Source organism: Rattus norvegicus, chromosome 9, assembly GCF_036323735.1.
Source record: "Rattus norvegicus strain BN/NHsdMcwi chromosome 9, GRCr8, whole genome shotgun sequence".
In the NCBI taxonomy this organism is placed as follows: Eukaryota; Metazoa; Chordata; class Mammalia; order Rodentia; family Muridae; genus Rattus; species Rattus norvegicus.
Window position 1 is genome coordinate 54,352,066 of NC_086027.1, and position 15,450 is coordinate 54,367,515.

General features: G+C 36.5%; 1 protein-coding gene across 15 annotated transcripts in view; it reads left to right on the forward strand.

Moving 5' to 3' along the window:
* The window catches only part of Gulp1 (GULP PTB domain containing engulfment adaptor 1), a 276,236-nt gene that overhangs the window by 237,243 nt on the left and 23,543 nt on the right, over positions 1 to 15,450 (forward strand). For 8 of the 15 annotated variants that reach the window (XM_039083451.2, XM_039083457.2, XM_017596394.3 and 5 more), the window contains 3 exons: positions 10,100 to 10,216; positions 10,468 to 10,491; positions 10,841 to 10,933. In XM_039083451.2, the coding sequence (XP_038939379.1) occupies positions 10,100 to 10,216; positions 10,468 to 10,491; positions 10,841 to 10,933 (234 nt within the window). The remainder of the gene's footprint in view (positions 1 to 10,099; positions 10,217 to 10,467; positions 10,492 to 10,840; positions 10,934 to 15,450) is intronic. The other 7 variants (XM_063267053.1, XM_063267052.1, NM_001013171.2 and 4 more) reach the window with 1 other exon arrangement.

Sequence of the window (15,450 nt, forward strand, 5' to 3'; positions counted from 1 at the left end):
CTCATTCTGACAAAGCCTGTCTGTAAGCCATAAAAATCATTTTAGCTAATAATATTATTGGAGATTTGTTTACAATAAGACTGACATTTACTATTTTGATCTAAGTACATAAAAGTTGTTCAATTTCTAGAAATGTTTAGGACTGACTGTTGATATGTTCATAATGCTGATTGGATAGGAAAATAAAATTCAGTCTTGCTTTACTTTTTAAAATAGCTTAAAAGTATAAGGAATGAAGCTCAGTCAGTAGCATGCTTTCCTAGCTGTTGTGAGGCCTGGTTTTTATTTTCCAGCACTCCATACATCTAGTAAAGAGGTCAATGTCTTTAATATCAGTACTCTGAAGACGAGGCACAGTGAAAATTACAGAGTCCTGCTAAAAATAAAGCTTAAAATAGCATTCACATGAATGACCATGTCCAATTTAGTGTGAGTCCCTATGAATGGGATGAATCATTGATTTAAAACTAGTCCAGAATAAAAAAATTAATAGTAGAGGAAGAAAATTGAGGCCCATCATTTAAAAAAAATGGGATTTATTTTGATAAATTTACAGATGGAAACACTAAAAATTTTATTTTATTTCCTCATGCTTTCTCCACTGCACCTCCGTATTGAACTGTCGGAACTCCATAGTTCTTTCTGTATTTGAGAGCCATGGTTTCCACTATTTAATGAGAACATCAGACAAACATAAGATTTTACAAAATTGCATTTTAATTATGTGCCTTGTGGGAATGTTAATCATCCTGTCTTCAGGGCCATTATATAAACTGTTTGTATCATGTGTAAAAATTTTATAATGGCTGCATGTTCAAAAGAAATTAGGTGTTTAAAAAAAGTATGACCTTCAAAAAGGTGTTATGGATAATTTATATGAAGTTGAATGTTATTGATGGTGGATCATTAATGCTACCATTTGAATTATCCTTTAAACTGCACATATTAAATTATCCGAGAAAAGCATGTGATCCTATCAAATAAAGAACTTCCGTAATTTAAAGGGTAGGAGACTGACACTGGAGAGAAGACTGGCTGCTCTTCCAAAATTCCAGTGTTCAATTCACAGAACCCACATGGTAGGTCACACTATCTCTAACCCCAGTTTCAGGTAATCTTGCTGGCTTCTGGAGATACTAGCATGCATGTAATATCCAGATATACCTGAAGATAAAGCATGTATATGCATGAAACAAGTTTTAATTAAAAATGAAAAGTAGGAAGTTAACCACCATAAAAATAGAAGGGTATTGGTAGAGAGCTGGATAGAATGTGCAAGCTGGAGGAGGTTGAAAACATGGTCAAAATCTAGTATATAAAAAAAGAAAGTAGGTCCTATCTTTTGTTATACAAAAAATTATAAGCATGGTATCCCAAATTTTGAAAGTAGAAACAAAATTTCATGACAATTCCAATCTATCATAACTACTTCTATGATATTTTAGTGTTATACACATTTCCAGAATCTAATACCACAGAATTTCATTGCATATTTTTTAATTTGTTTGTGCCTTTCTCTCTTTCTCTCTCTCTTTCTCTGTCTCTATCTCTGTCTTTCTGTCTCTGTCCCTCTCTCCCTCTCTCCCTCTCTCCCTCTCTCCCTCTCTCTCTCTCTCTCTCTCTCTCTCTCTCTCTCTCTGTGTGTGTGTGTGTGTGAGTTTGCTATGTTTGTGTGTGGGTATGCATTTATAATGTCACAAACATGGAGATCAAAGGGCAACCTGCAGGGGTTGGCTCTCTCTTTCCACTATGTGAGATTCCTGGTTGAATTATGGTTGTCAGGGTTGACAGAAGCACCAATACCTTTTAAGCCATTTTGTTGAACTTAAAAGTTTTTGGGGGGAGTTTTTTTTAATTGGATATTTTCTTTATTTACATTTCAAATGTTATCCCCTTTCCCTTTCCATATTTCCCTTCTGGAATTCCCCTATTCTTTTCCCCTCCCCCTGCTTCTATGAGAGTGCTACCCCACCCACCCACTCCTGTCCATCTCCCCACCCTGGTATTCCCTACACAGGGGGAATTGAGCCTTCACAGGGCCAAGGGCCTCTCCTCTCATTGATACCCATAAGGAGGTCATCCTCTGCTACATGTGTGGCTGGAGTCAAGGGTCCCTCCATGTGTACTATTAGGGTGGTGGTTTAGTCTCTGGGCGCTTTGGAGGGTGTGGTTGGTTGGTTTTGTTCTTCCTATGGGCTTGAAAACCCCTTTAGCTCCTTAAGTCCTTTTTCTAACTCCTCAATTGGGGGAGTTTTCAGTTCAATGGTTGGTTGAGAGCATTTGACTCGGTATTTTTCAGGCTCTGGCAGAGCCTCTCAGGAGACAGCCATATCACCCTCCTGTCAGCATGCACTTCTTGGCATCCACAATGTTGTCTGAGTTTGGTAACAGTGTATGGGGTGGATTACCGTATGGGGCCATTTCAGAGCGACCTTACCCTCAGTCTTTGCTCCATACTTTGTCTCTGTGTTTCCTCCTGTGAATTTTTGTTCTCCCTTCTAAGAAGGACTGAAGCATTTACTCTTTCGTCTTCCAACTTCTTGAGCTTCATGGGATCTGTGGATTCTATCTTGGGTATTCGGAGCTTTTCGGCTAATATCAACTTATCAGTGAGTGCATACCATGTGGGTTTTTTGTTTGTTTGTTTGTTTTTGTTTTTTGTTTTTTGTTTTTTTGGTTTTTGTTGTTGTTGTATGTTATTTATTTATTTATTTATTTATTTATTTATTTATTTATTTATTTATTTGTGATTGGGTTACAATACTCGGGGCCTTGTGCTTGCTAGGCAAGCACTCTACCACTGAGCTAAATCCCCAACCCAGGAGGATATCTTCTAGTTCCATCAATTTGCCTAAGAATTTCATGAAGTCATTGTTTTTAATAGCTGAATAGTACTCCATTGTGTAAATGTACCACATATTCTGTATCTGTTATTCTAATGAAGGACACCTGAGTTCTTTCCAGCTTCTGGCTATTATAAATAAGACTGCTGTGTACATAGTGGAGCATGTGTCCTTGTGATATTTTGGAGGATCTTTTGGGTATATGTTCAGAAGTGGTATAGATTTGTCGTCAGGTAGTACAATGTCTAATTTTCTGAGGAACCTCCAGCCTGATTTTCAGAGTGTTTGTACCAGCTTGCAATCCCACCAACAATGTGTCCTTCCTTCTCCACATCCTCGCCAGCATCTGCTATCACCTGAGTTTTAATCTTCACCATTCTGACTGGTGTGCGGTGGAATCTCAGGGTTGTTTCGATTTGCACTTACCTTATGAACAAGGATGTTGAAATTTCGTTAAGTGCTTCTTGGCCATTTGATATTCCTCAGTTGAGAATTCTTTGTTTAGTTCTGTACGCTATTTAACAGGGTTATTTTAATCTCTGGAATCTAACTTTTTAAGCTTTTGAATATATTGGAAATTAGCCCTCTATTGGATGTAAGATTGGTAAAGATATTTTCCAATCTGTTGGTTGATTTTTGTCCTATTGACAGTGTCCTTTGCCTTACAGAGGCTTTGCAATTTTATCAGGTTCCATTTGTTGATTCTCTTTTTTCTTTTTTCTTTTTCTTTTTTTTTCCCGGAGCTGAGAACCGAACCCAGGGCCTTGTGCTTACTAGGCAAGCACTCTACCACTGAGCTAAATCCCCAACCCCCCCATTTGTTGATTCTCGATCTTAGAGCATAAACCATTTGTGTTCTGTTAAGGAAAATTTCCCGTGTCTATGTGTTTGAGTCTCTTCCCCAGTTTCTCTTCTATTAGTTTCGGTGTATTGGGTTTTCTCTAGATGTTCTTGGTCCACTCGGACTTGAGCTTTGTACAATGTGGTATAAATGGATTGATTTACATTCTTCTACATGTTGACATCCAGTTGAAACAAAACCATTTGTTGAAAATGCTGTCTTTTACAATAAAACTGGGTGGTTTTGTCTCCTTTGTCAAAGATCAAGTGACTATAGGTGTGTGGGTTCATGTCTGAGTTTTCAGTTCTATTCCACTGATCTACCTGCCTGTTTCTGTACCAATAACAAAGTTTTTATAGCTATTGCTCTGTTATATAGCTTGAGGTTGAGTGGTCATTCCTACAGAATTTCATTTATTATTGCGAATAGCGTTGGCTATCCAGGGATTTTTGTGATTCCAAATGAATTTGCAACTTGCTCTTTCCAACTCTATGAAGATTTGAGTTGGAATTTTGATGGGGATTGCATTGAAACTGTGGATTGTTTTTGGCAAAATGGCCATTTTTTTTAAACTATATTAATCCTGCCAATCCATGAGCAAGGGAGATCTTTCCCACTTCTGAGATCTTTGACTTCTTTCTCAGGGACTTGAAGGTCTTGTCATACAAATCATTCACTTGTTTGGTTAGAGTCACACCAAGGTATTTTATATTATTTGTGGCTATTGTAAAGGGTTTCATTTCCCTAATTTCTTTCTCAGCCTGTTTGCCCTTTGAGATAGGAAGGCTAATGATTTGTTTGAGTTAATTATATATCCAGCCGCGTTGTTGAAGTTTTGTTTTGTTGTTTTGTTTTGTTTTTAAATCAGGTTTAGGAGTTCTCTGGTGGAAATTTTGGGATCACTTACGTATACTATTATATCATCTGCAAATCGTGACATTTTGACTTCTTCCTTTCCAATTTGTATCCCTTTGATCTCCTTTTGTTTTCTAATTAATTGCTCTGGCTAGGACTTGGAGTACTATATTGAATAGGTAGGGGGAGAATGGGCAGCCTTGTCTAGCCACTGATTTTAGTGGGATTGTTTCAAATTCCTCTCCTTTAAATTTGATGTTGGCTACTGGTTTGGTGTATATTGCTTTTACTATGTTTATGTATGGGCCTTGAATAACTGATCTTTCCATGGCTTTTAACATGAAGGGGTGTTGAAATTGTCAAATACTTTTTCAGCATCTAATGAGATGATCATCTGGTTATTTTCTTTGAGTTTGTTTATATAGTAGATTATGTTGATGGATATCCATTTATTACACCATCCCTGCTTCCCTGGGATGAAGCTTAGTTGACCATAATAGATGTTTGTTTTGATCTGTTCTTGGATTCGGGTTGCAAGAATTATATTGAGTATTTTTGCATTGATAGTCATAAGGGAGATTGCTTACAAGTTCTCTTTCTTAGTGTGGATTATGCATAAGAGTAATTTTGGCTTCATACAACAAATTGGGTAATGTTCCTTCTGTTTCTATTTTGTGAAATAGTTTTAAGAATATTGGTATTAGATCTTTTTTGAAGGTCTGATAGGATTCTGTACTAAATCAATCTGTTCATGGGCTTCTTCTGGTTGGTAGACTTCATAACTGCTTCTATTTCTTTAGAGGTTATAGGACTGTTTAGACTTTTTATCTGATCCTGATTTAACTTTGGTACCTGGTATTTGTCTACAAAATTGTCCATTTCCTCCAGAATTTTCAGTTTTGTTGAATATAGGCCTTTGTAGTAGGAGCTGATGATTTTCTAAATTTCTTCAGACTCTATTGTTATCTCTCCCTTTTTATTTCTGAGTTTGTAAATTTGGATACACTCTCTGTGCCCTATGGTTAGTCTGGCTACAGGTCTATCTTATTGATTTTTTTTCAAAGAACCAGCTCCTGCTTTTTTGATTCTTTGTATAGATCTTTTTGTTTCTACTTCGTTGATTTCTGCCCTGAATTTGATTATTTTCTGCTTCTACTCCTCTTCTGTGTATTTGCTTCTTTTTATTTTAGAGCTTTTAGGTGTGCTATCAAGCTGTTAGTATATGCTGTCTTCAGTTTCTTTTTGTAGACACTCAGAGCTATGAGTTTTCCTCTTAGCACTGATAAGTTTGGGCATGTTGTGTCTTCATTTGCATTAAATTCTAAAAAGTCTTTGTTTTTCTTTATGTCCTCCTTGACCAGGTTATCATTGAGTAGAATGTTGTTCAGCTTCCACATGAAGGTGGGCTTTCTGTTGTTTCTGTTGTTATTGAAGACCAGCCTGAGTTCATGATGATCTTATAGGACGCATGGGATCATTTCAATCTTCTTGTATCTGTTGAGGCCTGTTTTGTTACTGATTATACTCACTAAGGAGAAGATACCATGAGGTCTTAAGAAGAAATTATATTCTTTTTGTTTTAGGATGACATATCCTACAGATATCTGTCAAATTTATTTGGTTCATAACTTCTGTTAGTTTCACTGTGTCTCTATTCAGTTTCTGTTTCCATGTTTTGTCCATTGATAAGAGTGGGGTGTTGAAGTCTCCCACTATTATTGTGTGTGGTGCAATGTATGCTGTGAGCTGTATTAAGGTTTCCTTTATGAATGTGGGTGCCCTTGCATTTGAAGCATAGATATTCAGGGTTGAGAGTTCATCTTGGTGCTTTTTTCCTTTGATGAATATGAAGGGTCCTTCCTTATCTTCTTTGATAACTTTTGGTTGAACACTGATTTTATTCGATATTAGAATGGCTAATCCATCTTGTTTCTTGGGTCCATTTTCTTGGAAAATTGTTTTCTAGCCTTTTACTCTGAGGTACTGTCTGTCTTTGTGACTGAGGTGTGTTCCCTGTATGCAGTAAAGTGCTGGGTCTTCTTTATGTATGGGTCCAGTTTGTTAGTCTATGCCTTTTTTATTGGGGAAATGAGTCCCTTGATATTACAAGATAGTAAGGAATAATGATTTTTGTTTCCTGTTACTCTTGTTGTTAGAGGTGGAATTATGTTTGTATGGCTTTCTTCTTTTGGGTTTGTTGCAAGAAGATTACTCTCTTGATATTCCTAGGGTGTAGTTTCCCTCCTTGTGTTGGAGATTTCCATCTATTTTCTTTGTTGAGCTAGATTTTTGGAAAGATATTGTGTAAATTTGTTTTTGTCATGGATATTTTGGTTTCTCCATGTATGGTAATTGAGAGTTTTACTAGGTATAGTAGCTTGGGCTGGCATTTGTGTCGTAGGGTCTAAATGACATCTGTCAGGATTTTCTGGTTTTCATGTTCACTTTTGATGTGATTCGGCATTTATGTTACTTGACCTTTTTCCCCTTACTGTGTTTAATATTCTTTGTTGGTTTTGTGTATTTGGTGGGGAGGAATTTCTTTTCTGTTCCAGTCAATTTGGAGTTCTTTAGGCATCTTGTATGTTAACGGGCATCTCTTTCTTACATTAAGGAAGTTTTCTTATATAATTTTATTGAAGATATTTACCTGCCCTTTAATATGGGATTCTCACTGTCTTCTATATCTTTTTTTCTTAGGTTTGGTCTTCTCATTGTGTCCTGGATTTCTTGGATGTTTTGGTTTAGGATCTTTTTTTGTTTTGCATTTTCTTTGTTTTGTCAATGTTTTCTATGGTATCTTCTATATCTGATATGCTTTCTTCTATCTCTTGTATTCTGTTGGTGATTCTTGCATCTATGACTCTTGATTTCTTTCCTAGGTTTTTTATTTCCAGGGTTGTCTACTTTTGTTATTTCTTTATTGTTTCTATTTCCTTTTTTTAAATATTCTGGATGGTTTTGTTCAATTCCTTTACCTGTTTGGTTGTGTTCTCCTGTATTTTGTTAAAAGAGTTATTCATGTCCTTCTTAACATCCTCTATCATCATCATGAGATATGATTTGAAGTCCGAATCTTGCTTTTCCGGTGTGATGGGGTATCTAGGACTTGGTGTAATGGGAGAACTGGGTTGTGATGATGCCAAGCAGCCCTGGTTTATGTTGCTTATGTTCTTGTGCTTGACCTTTGCCATTAGATTCTCTCTAGTGCTTCCCCTAGCTCTCTCTGACTGAAGCCTGTCCTTCTTGTGATCCTGTGTGTCAGAACTCCTCAGAGTCCAGGTGTCTTTGTGATCTTGTTATTCCGGGATCCTATGGGTCCAAGATCCTGAGTGTATCAGAGCTCCTGGGAGTCACTGCCTGTAAAATACTGAAGTTCTGGTGTGACCAAGCTCCTGAGGTCCTGTTGTGTCAGAGCTCCTGGGAATCAAGCTTTCTCTGGGTGTTGCAGGAGTGAGTTGGGGGAGGCCAGAGCCCTGAGTTTGCTCTGGGCACAAATATAATTTGTAAGGAACCTGTGCCTCTGGGTGGGCGGGGTTTGTGTTTCCCTGGTTCCTATGTGGATCCCAGTTATGCTGGTTGTTGGGGAAGATGTTGTTGCCTCAACTGTGCCTTGAGTGTGTAAGAGCTCCAGTGCTCCTGGTTGTCTCTTGGAAGTCAAACTTCCTCTGTGATCCTCTGGTCCTGTAATCCTGGGCCTATTAGTACCTTTGTGATCCTGTGTTTCTGTGATCCTTGGTGTGTTAGAGCACCTGGGTGATGGGCTTCTTCTGGGTGTAGCGGGAATGGGTGTGGAACCAGTGCCCAAGGTTTGTTCAGGGCACAAGTTCAGACCGGAAGGGACTGGTACCACTCCTGGATTTTTTTTTCTCAGTTCCGGATTTTTTTTTTAATGTAGATTTTCAACTTGACTCTTTGGGTAAATGTTAATTTGATCCATAACATTTTTATTTATTTAGCACTTTTACTGTAGCTTCTCATGATTTATTTTCATAGCTCTCTTTCTTTTGATAAAATAGAGATCTCCATGATTTATGTATTCATTTTACATTTTTATTTTATATAGCAAAAGTCCTCCTTTAATTCTTTGGTTTTGGTAGCTCATAATAGATAAAGTGAATTACAATGTCAGTTTGTTAAAGGGGAATGTTTTTAATATTTAATATTGGCAATATTTTCCTGTCATAAAACAGGAATTTATCTTATTAAATATGGCAGTTGTCAGTTCACTGCATTAGTTAATCCCTTATTAAGACTCTTTGGGTTAATTAAGTAAATCATTATTTCATGAATGCTCAAATGTCATGAAATTGTCGAGATTTACATGAAGAAGGAATGAGCCGGTGGACTTTGGATATCTACAGGAGTTTTTTTTTTTTCTTGAAAGAATGTATGCCATGTTCAATTCAGATGTCAGCTTTACTTCGTTCCATTATAATTATCATACAAAAATATGAACAATTTACCATCTCTGAAAATTAGGAGCTGTCATAATATTTTACATTTTGACCATCTCACTTGTTTAAGATCTGATTCTTGTTTGAAACTACTCACTTCTATGAGAATTGTGAGCCAATTGCATTTACTTGCTCCACTTGTAAACTCCCTGGAGTTTTCTGTGGACCCCACCCAAGATGCTTTAATCATATTACCCACCCAGAGTATGGAAACCTTCTCACTAGGAAAAGAAAACAATAGCTTAACAACAAAAGAATTCCCAAAATCTAGTTAAATGCTTATATTTAATTGGTAGAAAGTATTTAAGGAAGGGAGAAAAACAAAAGAAAGCTCTTCATTTTTTTTTTATTGGATATTTTATGTATTTCCATTTCAAATGTTATCCCTTTCCCAGTTTCCCCTCTGGAACCTCCCTATCTCATTTCCCCTCCCCCTTCTTCTATGAGGGGGGCTACCTCTTCCACCCACCCACTCCCACCTCACCTCCCTGGCATTGACTTACATTGGGGAATCATGCCATTACAGAACCAAGCTGCTTCTTCTATTGATGCCAGACAATGCCATCCTCTGCTACATATGCGGCTGGAGTCATGGGTCCTTCCATGTGTACTCTGGTTGGTGGTTTAGTCCCTGGGAGCTCTGGGGTGTCTGGTTGGTTGATATTGTTGTTCTTCCTGTGAGTTTGCAGACCCCTTCAGCTCCTTCAGTCCTTTCTTTAAATCCTCCATTGGAGTCCCCGTGCTTACTCCAATGGTTGGCTGTGGTTTCTTTATTTGTTAGGCTCTGGCAAAAAAGCTCTTCAGTTTTTCCAGAGCAGGCTGCATAGGGAACTCACACAGCTTTCTCACTTTAATAACCGTTCATTCGTGGTCTCCTTGTATACTTGATTTTACTCTTGAGGATGAAGGGTTATCAGATTCTTATGCCAGTGCAGAATTTTTTGCTTGTCTGTTAAGTTTCTAGCCCTGACCATTGTTATCCTTCCAGATTACTTCCTACTAATGCCTGCTACTAATTTTTTTTGGGGGGGGGGTGCTATTAAGTCACAGTTTGATGTTTTGTTGTTAACGTGAAGATCTTCATTGTGTGATTTTTTACAAAGGCTGAAGAAATTACATTAACAATTGGCCAAGCATTTGACTTAGCATACAGGAAATTTCTAGAATCTGGAGGAAAAGATGTGGAAACAAGAAAACAGATTGCTGGAATGCAGAAAAGAGTGAGTAAGCTAAGCTTCTTGTTTACCTTTGACTGATGTGCACACTGGCAAGTTTGCCTATCATCAAACAAACTGAGAAGGCCTGCCATTAATTGTCCCTCACAAGACGGGAGCTGCTTTCACCATATTCCTATAATTCTTCCTCTTGGATCCTCTGCACAGTCTTTAACTGTTTTATATTGAATTCCCACAAGAACTTAGTGTTCTCATGTGACTTTTCTTCACTTCCTGATGCTTCTCATGGGGATCAGAGCAGCAGAGGCAGCAGATGCTGGGTAAGTGGTTTCCCATGCAGATCAGATTCCTTTGTAATTCAATTATGCCCTTTCTCCACCCTTCAGAGTCATCATGAGTAACTTTGTCTTGTGGTTGTACTTCAAGATTATGGGTATAAATTGTACAGCTCAACAAGTAAATACAGCAATGAACATTAGGAACATAAAATCTATGCACACAAGAATTTTTTTTTTAATTTAATGTCTTTCCAATGACCTAGGATCTTCTGATATTTCCCTAGCTTTTTCAAATCATTTTCTTCCTTGTATACAAGATAATATTTGAATTTTAATAGAATAAAATGCGATTTCCTAACGTAGCTGAGATAAATAATCTTTTGATTTTTAGATCCAAGACTTAGAAACAGAAAATATGGAACTTAAAAATAAAGTACAAGATTTAGAAAACCGGTTGAGAACAACTCAAGTGTCCTCGACTCCAGTAAGTATATTAAGTGTGTGATGTTATGATTTCAACATCTACTGATCATTTATACTTTACTAATTCAAATCATATGTCTTGGTCAATAACAGAACTAAATATGGGTAGAGATGAAGATCAGTCTGCAGGGTGATTTTTTCATATTTAAATTCCATAGGTAGTTCAAAACACAATTGTTTTCATGGTATTCTTTTTGTTACCTCATGTTTTTATAAAATAATTTAAATCTCACTTTGATCTTAAGGTTTAATATACTTTCTCCCTTTGTGGCAAACTCTCTTTCATTCCTGCGGGTTAATGTTTACTGGGGTCATACACAATACTCATGCAATCTGACCTTGCAGTGCTGAACTTCATATTAGGAAATAGACCAAGAACAAGACCATGTACTGGATACACTTGCTTCAGACACTGAATGAAGCAAGTGTTCAGACATTAAGGAAGCATTTGTCATGAAGTTATTTGTGTCTGACCTGTTCCATTTAGAAATTCTTTCCTCATTTTTTGGAATGATATCATTATTAAATGATTTTGGCAAAAGGGATTCTTTTTCAGAGAAGTACATTTTAAGGCTTTATTTTTTTCTAGCAAAGATGTATTTAGGACTGGACATTTTTCTTGTTTAATAATCTGTACCACTACTAATCTTAATTAATGAATGTATTTTATTCACACTAAATGTAACACAACATTGTTATGCAAGTTGAACTCAGTTGTGAGACAAGTAAACTGTTCCAAGAATTTTGACAATTTTCATCTATAATATGTATAATTATATACCTATAATTTTATAGACTTTATATCATAATGACTTTTTAGTTCATCACCATGAAGAAGGATGCTTCAAACTAGCATGCCCTAGAAGTTGGTCATTTTTTTTTCTTTTGCTCTAAACTCATGTTTTACATCCTCTGTGCTGAGAGAATTGATATAACCATTGCTTGACAGCATTGATAACAGTTAGCTGCTATAGGTGAGCAGAGAAAGGTTGGGAACTCCTGAGTATAGGCAATGTGCTCAGTGGGCTTTGGAGCCTCCTGAGGTCTGAGCTGTTTATAGTATCCACGGTTAGCGCAGCCTTCTTAGTATAATCTTTCTTATTTTTTCCCTTCACCATATACTCCACTCAAGGGTTTTGTGGCATTTTGTTTTGGCTTATTTGCCTCCCTCTTCTCAAGATACAGAACAATGACTCAAATGCATTCTTCTGCCTTGACTCTAAAAATGCAAAATGCTGCACACGCTCTTTTGAGCTATGATAAAATGCTTAGTATAGTCTTGCTATAAAATACAAAGTATAAGAGAGTTTATTTTTCAAGGGAGTTTTGAGTATTTCTTTTCTAAAATTTATCAGGCTATTCTCCAGTTCAGTCTTGAGTTGACAAAGGAATAAAATAAACGTGTTGTCATTTTGCATGCAAACCCAAAGAATAGTGACCATGTTTCCTTTCTTGGAGGACAGAAATCTAAAACCTTATCATTGAAAGGGAGGGTTTGGGACAATCAAATGGACTGGGGACACATTCACAAAACTGCTCCCTTTTCAACAGATCTTGAAAGTTTGTCTCAAGGCAGACACTGTCCTGCACTAACAGTGAATACCTTAGAAAAGATGGAGTCAGTGCTGAGGTTATAAATGAGCAAGGTTACTATTCCATAACTGCAATTTGCTATTGCTATGAATCATAATGTAAATATTTGAATATGCAGGATATCTTATATGCAATTGCCGTGAAAGGGTAGTTTGACCGATAAAGGGGTTGCAATCTACAGATTGAGAAACATTGTTGTAGATTGTGCAATGGTTATTCTCACCATAATTGAAGACATATGAAAAGAACATAGAAAAAAATTGATTCATAAAACAGTCAATTCAAAAATATTCTAGAATTCTAAAATTTAGATAAAGTTAAATGATGACATTAGAATATGAATTTATGACAGTTCTGTTTTGAAAATATTGTATTTGTAAAATATATGTATTATTTTGAAAGTATATATTTGTGAAAACATATATACATATTTTCACAAATATATAATTGCAAGCTACTGAGTCCATTTTGATGTTTGTGTGTATGTGGTGTGAGGGCTTGTCTTTTTAAAAGATTATAAACAAATATCTTTGCTGTTCATTTTCGTTTTTATTTACTCAGCAGTGAAAATAAGCTTGCATAATCCTAAGTGCAGGTGTATTTACTACAGTAAAAATCATTTCCCACTTTTCTTATAGTAAAATAAAGAAGCGTATGCTATGTAAACTATTCTGACGTACAGCCATGCTTAGGAATACCAATTTTTTAGAGATCCAGTGTGGTTCAAACTGTTGAATTGAAAAAAAATGACAGACGTGTAATACTGAAAATATTTATTGAAATTTATGCATATTTTATTTAATGACTTGTAATTGTTAGGTTTACCAATTATTGTTAAGTTAGAAATAAGGTACACCTGTTCTTTCTTGGGAATCTTTAGTGTTACCTTCAAGTACACTGCCCATTTCTTTTTTGTTTTGAAACCAGGAATACAACTTAGAATGCTTGCAAAATGATCGAACTTGCTATCAGTTTGATCAAAGAAATAGTCTATAAAGTAACTAAGGAAATACTGGAATTGATTAAGAATCCCATTATCCACATACGATAATATATGTAAATTTTATGTACAAAATTATATTGTCATGGGGTATGAAATGAGGTTTCATTGTGCTCATGGTACATGTAGCAATCCCCTGCCCCAAATGATGACAGATGACCTCACTACCGACCATCCCAACACAGAATGTTCACGGTCCTAATTCCACTCAGTTAGCTAAGTCACGGGTTTCTTTTCTGGCCAATGAAATAAACCTTGATATTATTCATTATATGTATCTCCTTATCACATCAAGGTTATGGAAACCTTATATTGGTTTCAGAAATTGGTCCTTATGCTAATGTAGCACTGAGAAATTTCCATTCCTTGACTCCATGGTTTGCGTCTTTTTTCCTGTGTTCTGGTGGTTTGGCAACAGATGAGAGGCTGGGTTTTCTGCCATCTGGGACTAATCATCTGGGAACAATCTGAGTTCCATTTATTATAATGACATGGCAATATTGCCTATATTTATGTTTTTTGAAAAGAAGGTTTATTCTGCCCTCTTGGCCTCATGAACACCTTCAGAAGTTTGTTCCTTTATAAAATTAGGGCACACCAAGTTAAGTCAGTTTTCTCCTCTTGGTTCTTAGGTCTAGGTACTTGAATTTTAACTTCACTAGCTCCACAAGCTTTCAAACAAATCAAGCTATTGCCAGAAAGTTAAATGAAAAAAAAACCTGTAGTTTAGAGGAATACTGTCTATCGCTGGGTAAAACAAATGTCTCTCAGTGTTAGATAAAATTCTACTTTTACATATTCAACTGTCCAGCCACTGATTAGATTTCATAAGACAATTACAACCTAAAATGCATATTTTGTTCCAGGTAAACAAGCCTGATTATTTATCTTTCCTTAGTGCTTTCCCAACTACTCTTGAATTCAAGCTAAGCAAAAGCACATTATGAAAACTCTCAATTACACAGCAAACTGAATGTGAGTCTCTACATGAAGGCATTAAGTTTAAACATGAACATCAATAAGAAACATTTGCTGCCCTCAGGAAATTGTTACCAGTTCTTCACTTCACATTCACCATTGCTGACTGCATAGAGATGAACTAGGGACTAACCCAATAGAATGGGAAGCAAATATGTTTTTTCCCCAGTTCTGTTGGGCAGTACCTGCTCATGGTATTGAACCTTTGTTTCAAGTTTCTTTCAGTGATTTGTGGCTAGGCAAGTCATAACCATTTAACTTGCATGAATCTTAATCAGTATGACAGTTTCTATAGGATATAATTTTACTTTGTGTGAAAAAATTTCTAATTATCTTCCCAGTCCCAACCTGCATTATATAATTAAATAGTTTGGGTGTTACATTGTTAATTATTATTTTACAAGCTTGCTGTGTATTATTGAAAACATGATGAAATTATTCAGTCATAGAATGTATTGTCCTGCACTTATGAATGCAAATGACTTTGCTCTGCTTTTAAAAACACAAAAATAGAAATTGAATTTGAACACTTGTAAATAAGAAAGTAGTCTATGGGGCTCAACTGTTTCTTTTGGGGGGGTTCTTAGTTTTTAATTTAATTTTATCTTTTATTTTTTTCCTTTTTTCCTTTTATTGGACATTTTATTTAGATTTCCAATGTTATCCCCTTCCCAAGTTTCCCCTCCAGAAACAGCCTATCCCATACCCCATCCCCCTGCTTCTATGAGGGTGCTCCCCAACCCACCCATCACCTCCCCTCAACTCCCCACCCTAGCATTCCCCTACATCGGAACATGAAGCCTTTACAGGATCAAGGGCCTTCCATTATGCTCTACAAGGCCATCCCCTGCCGCATACTTGGCTGGAGCCATGGGTCCTCCATGTGTACACTTCGGATGGTGATTTAGTCCCTTGGCTCCTCTGGAATGTCTGGTTGGTTGATACTG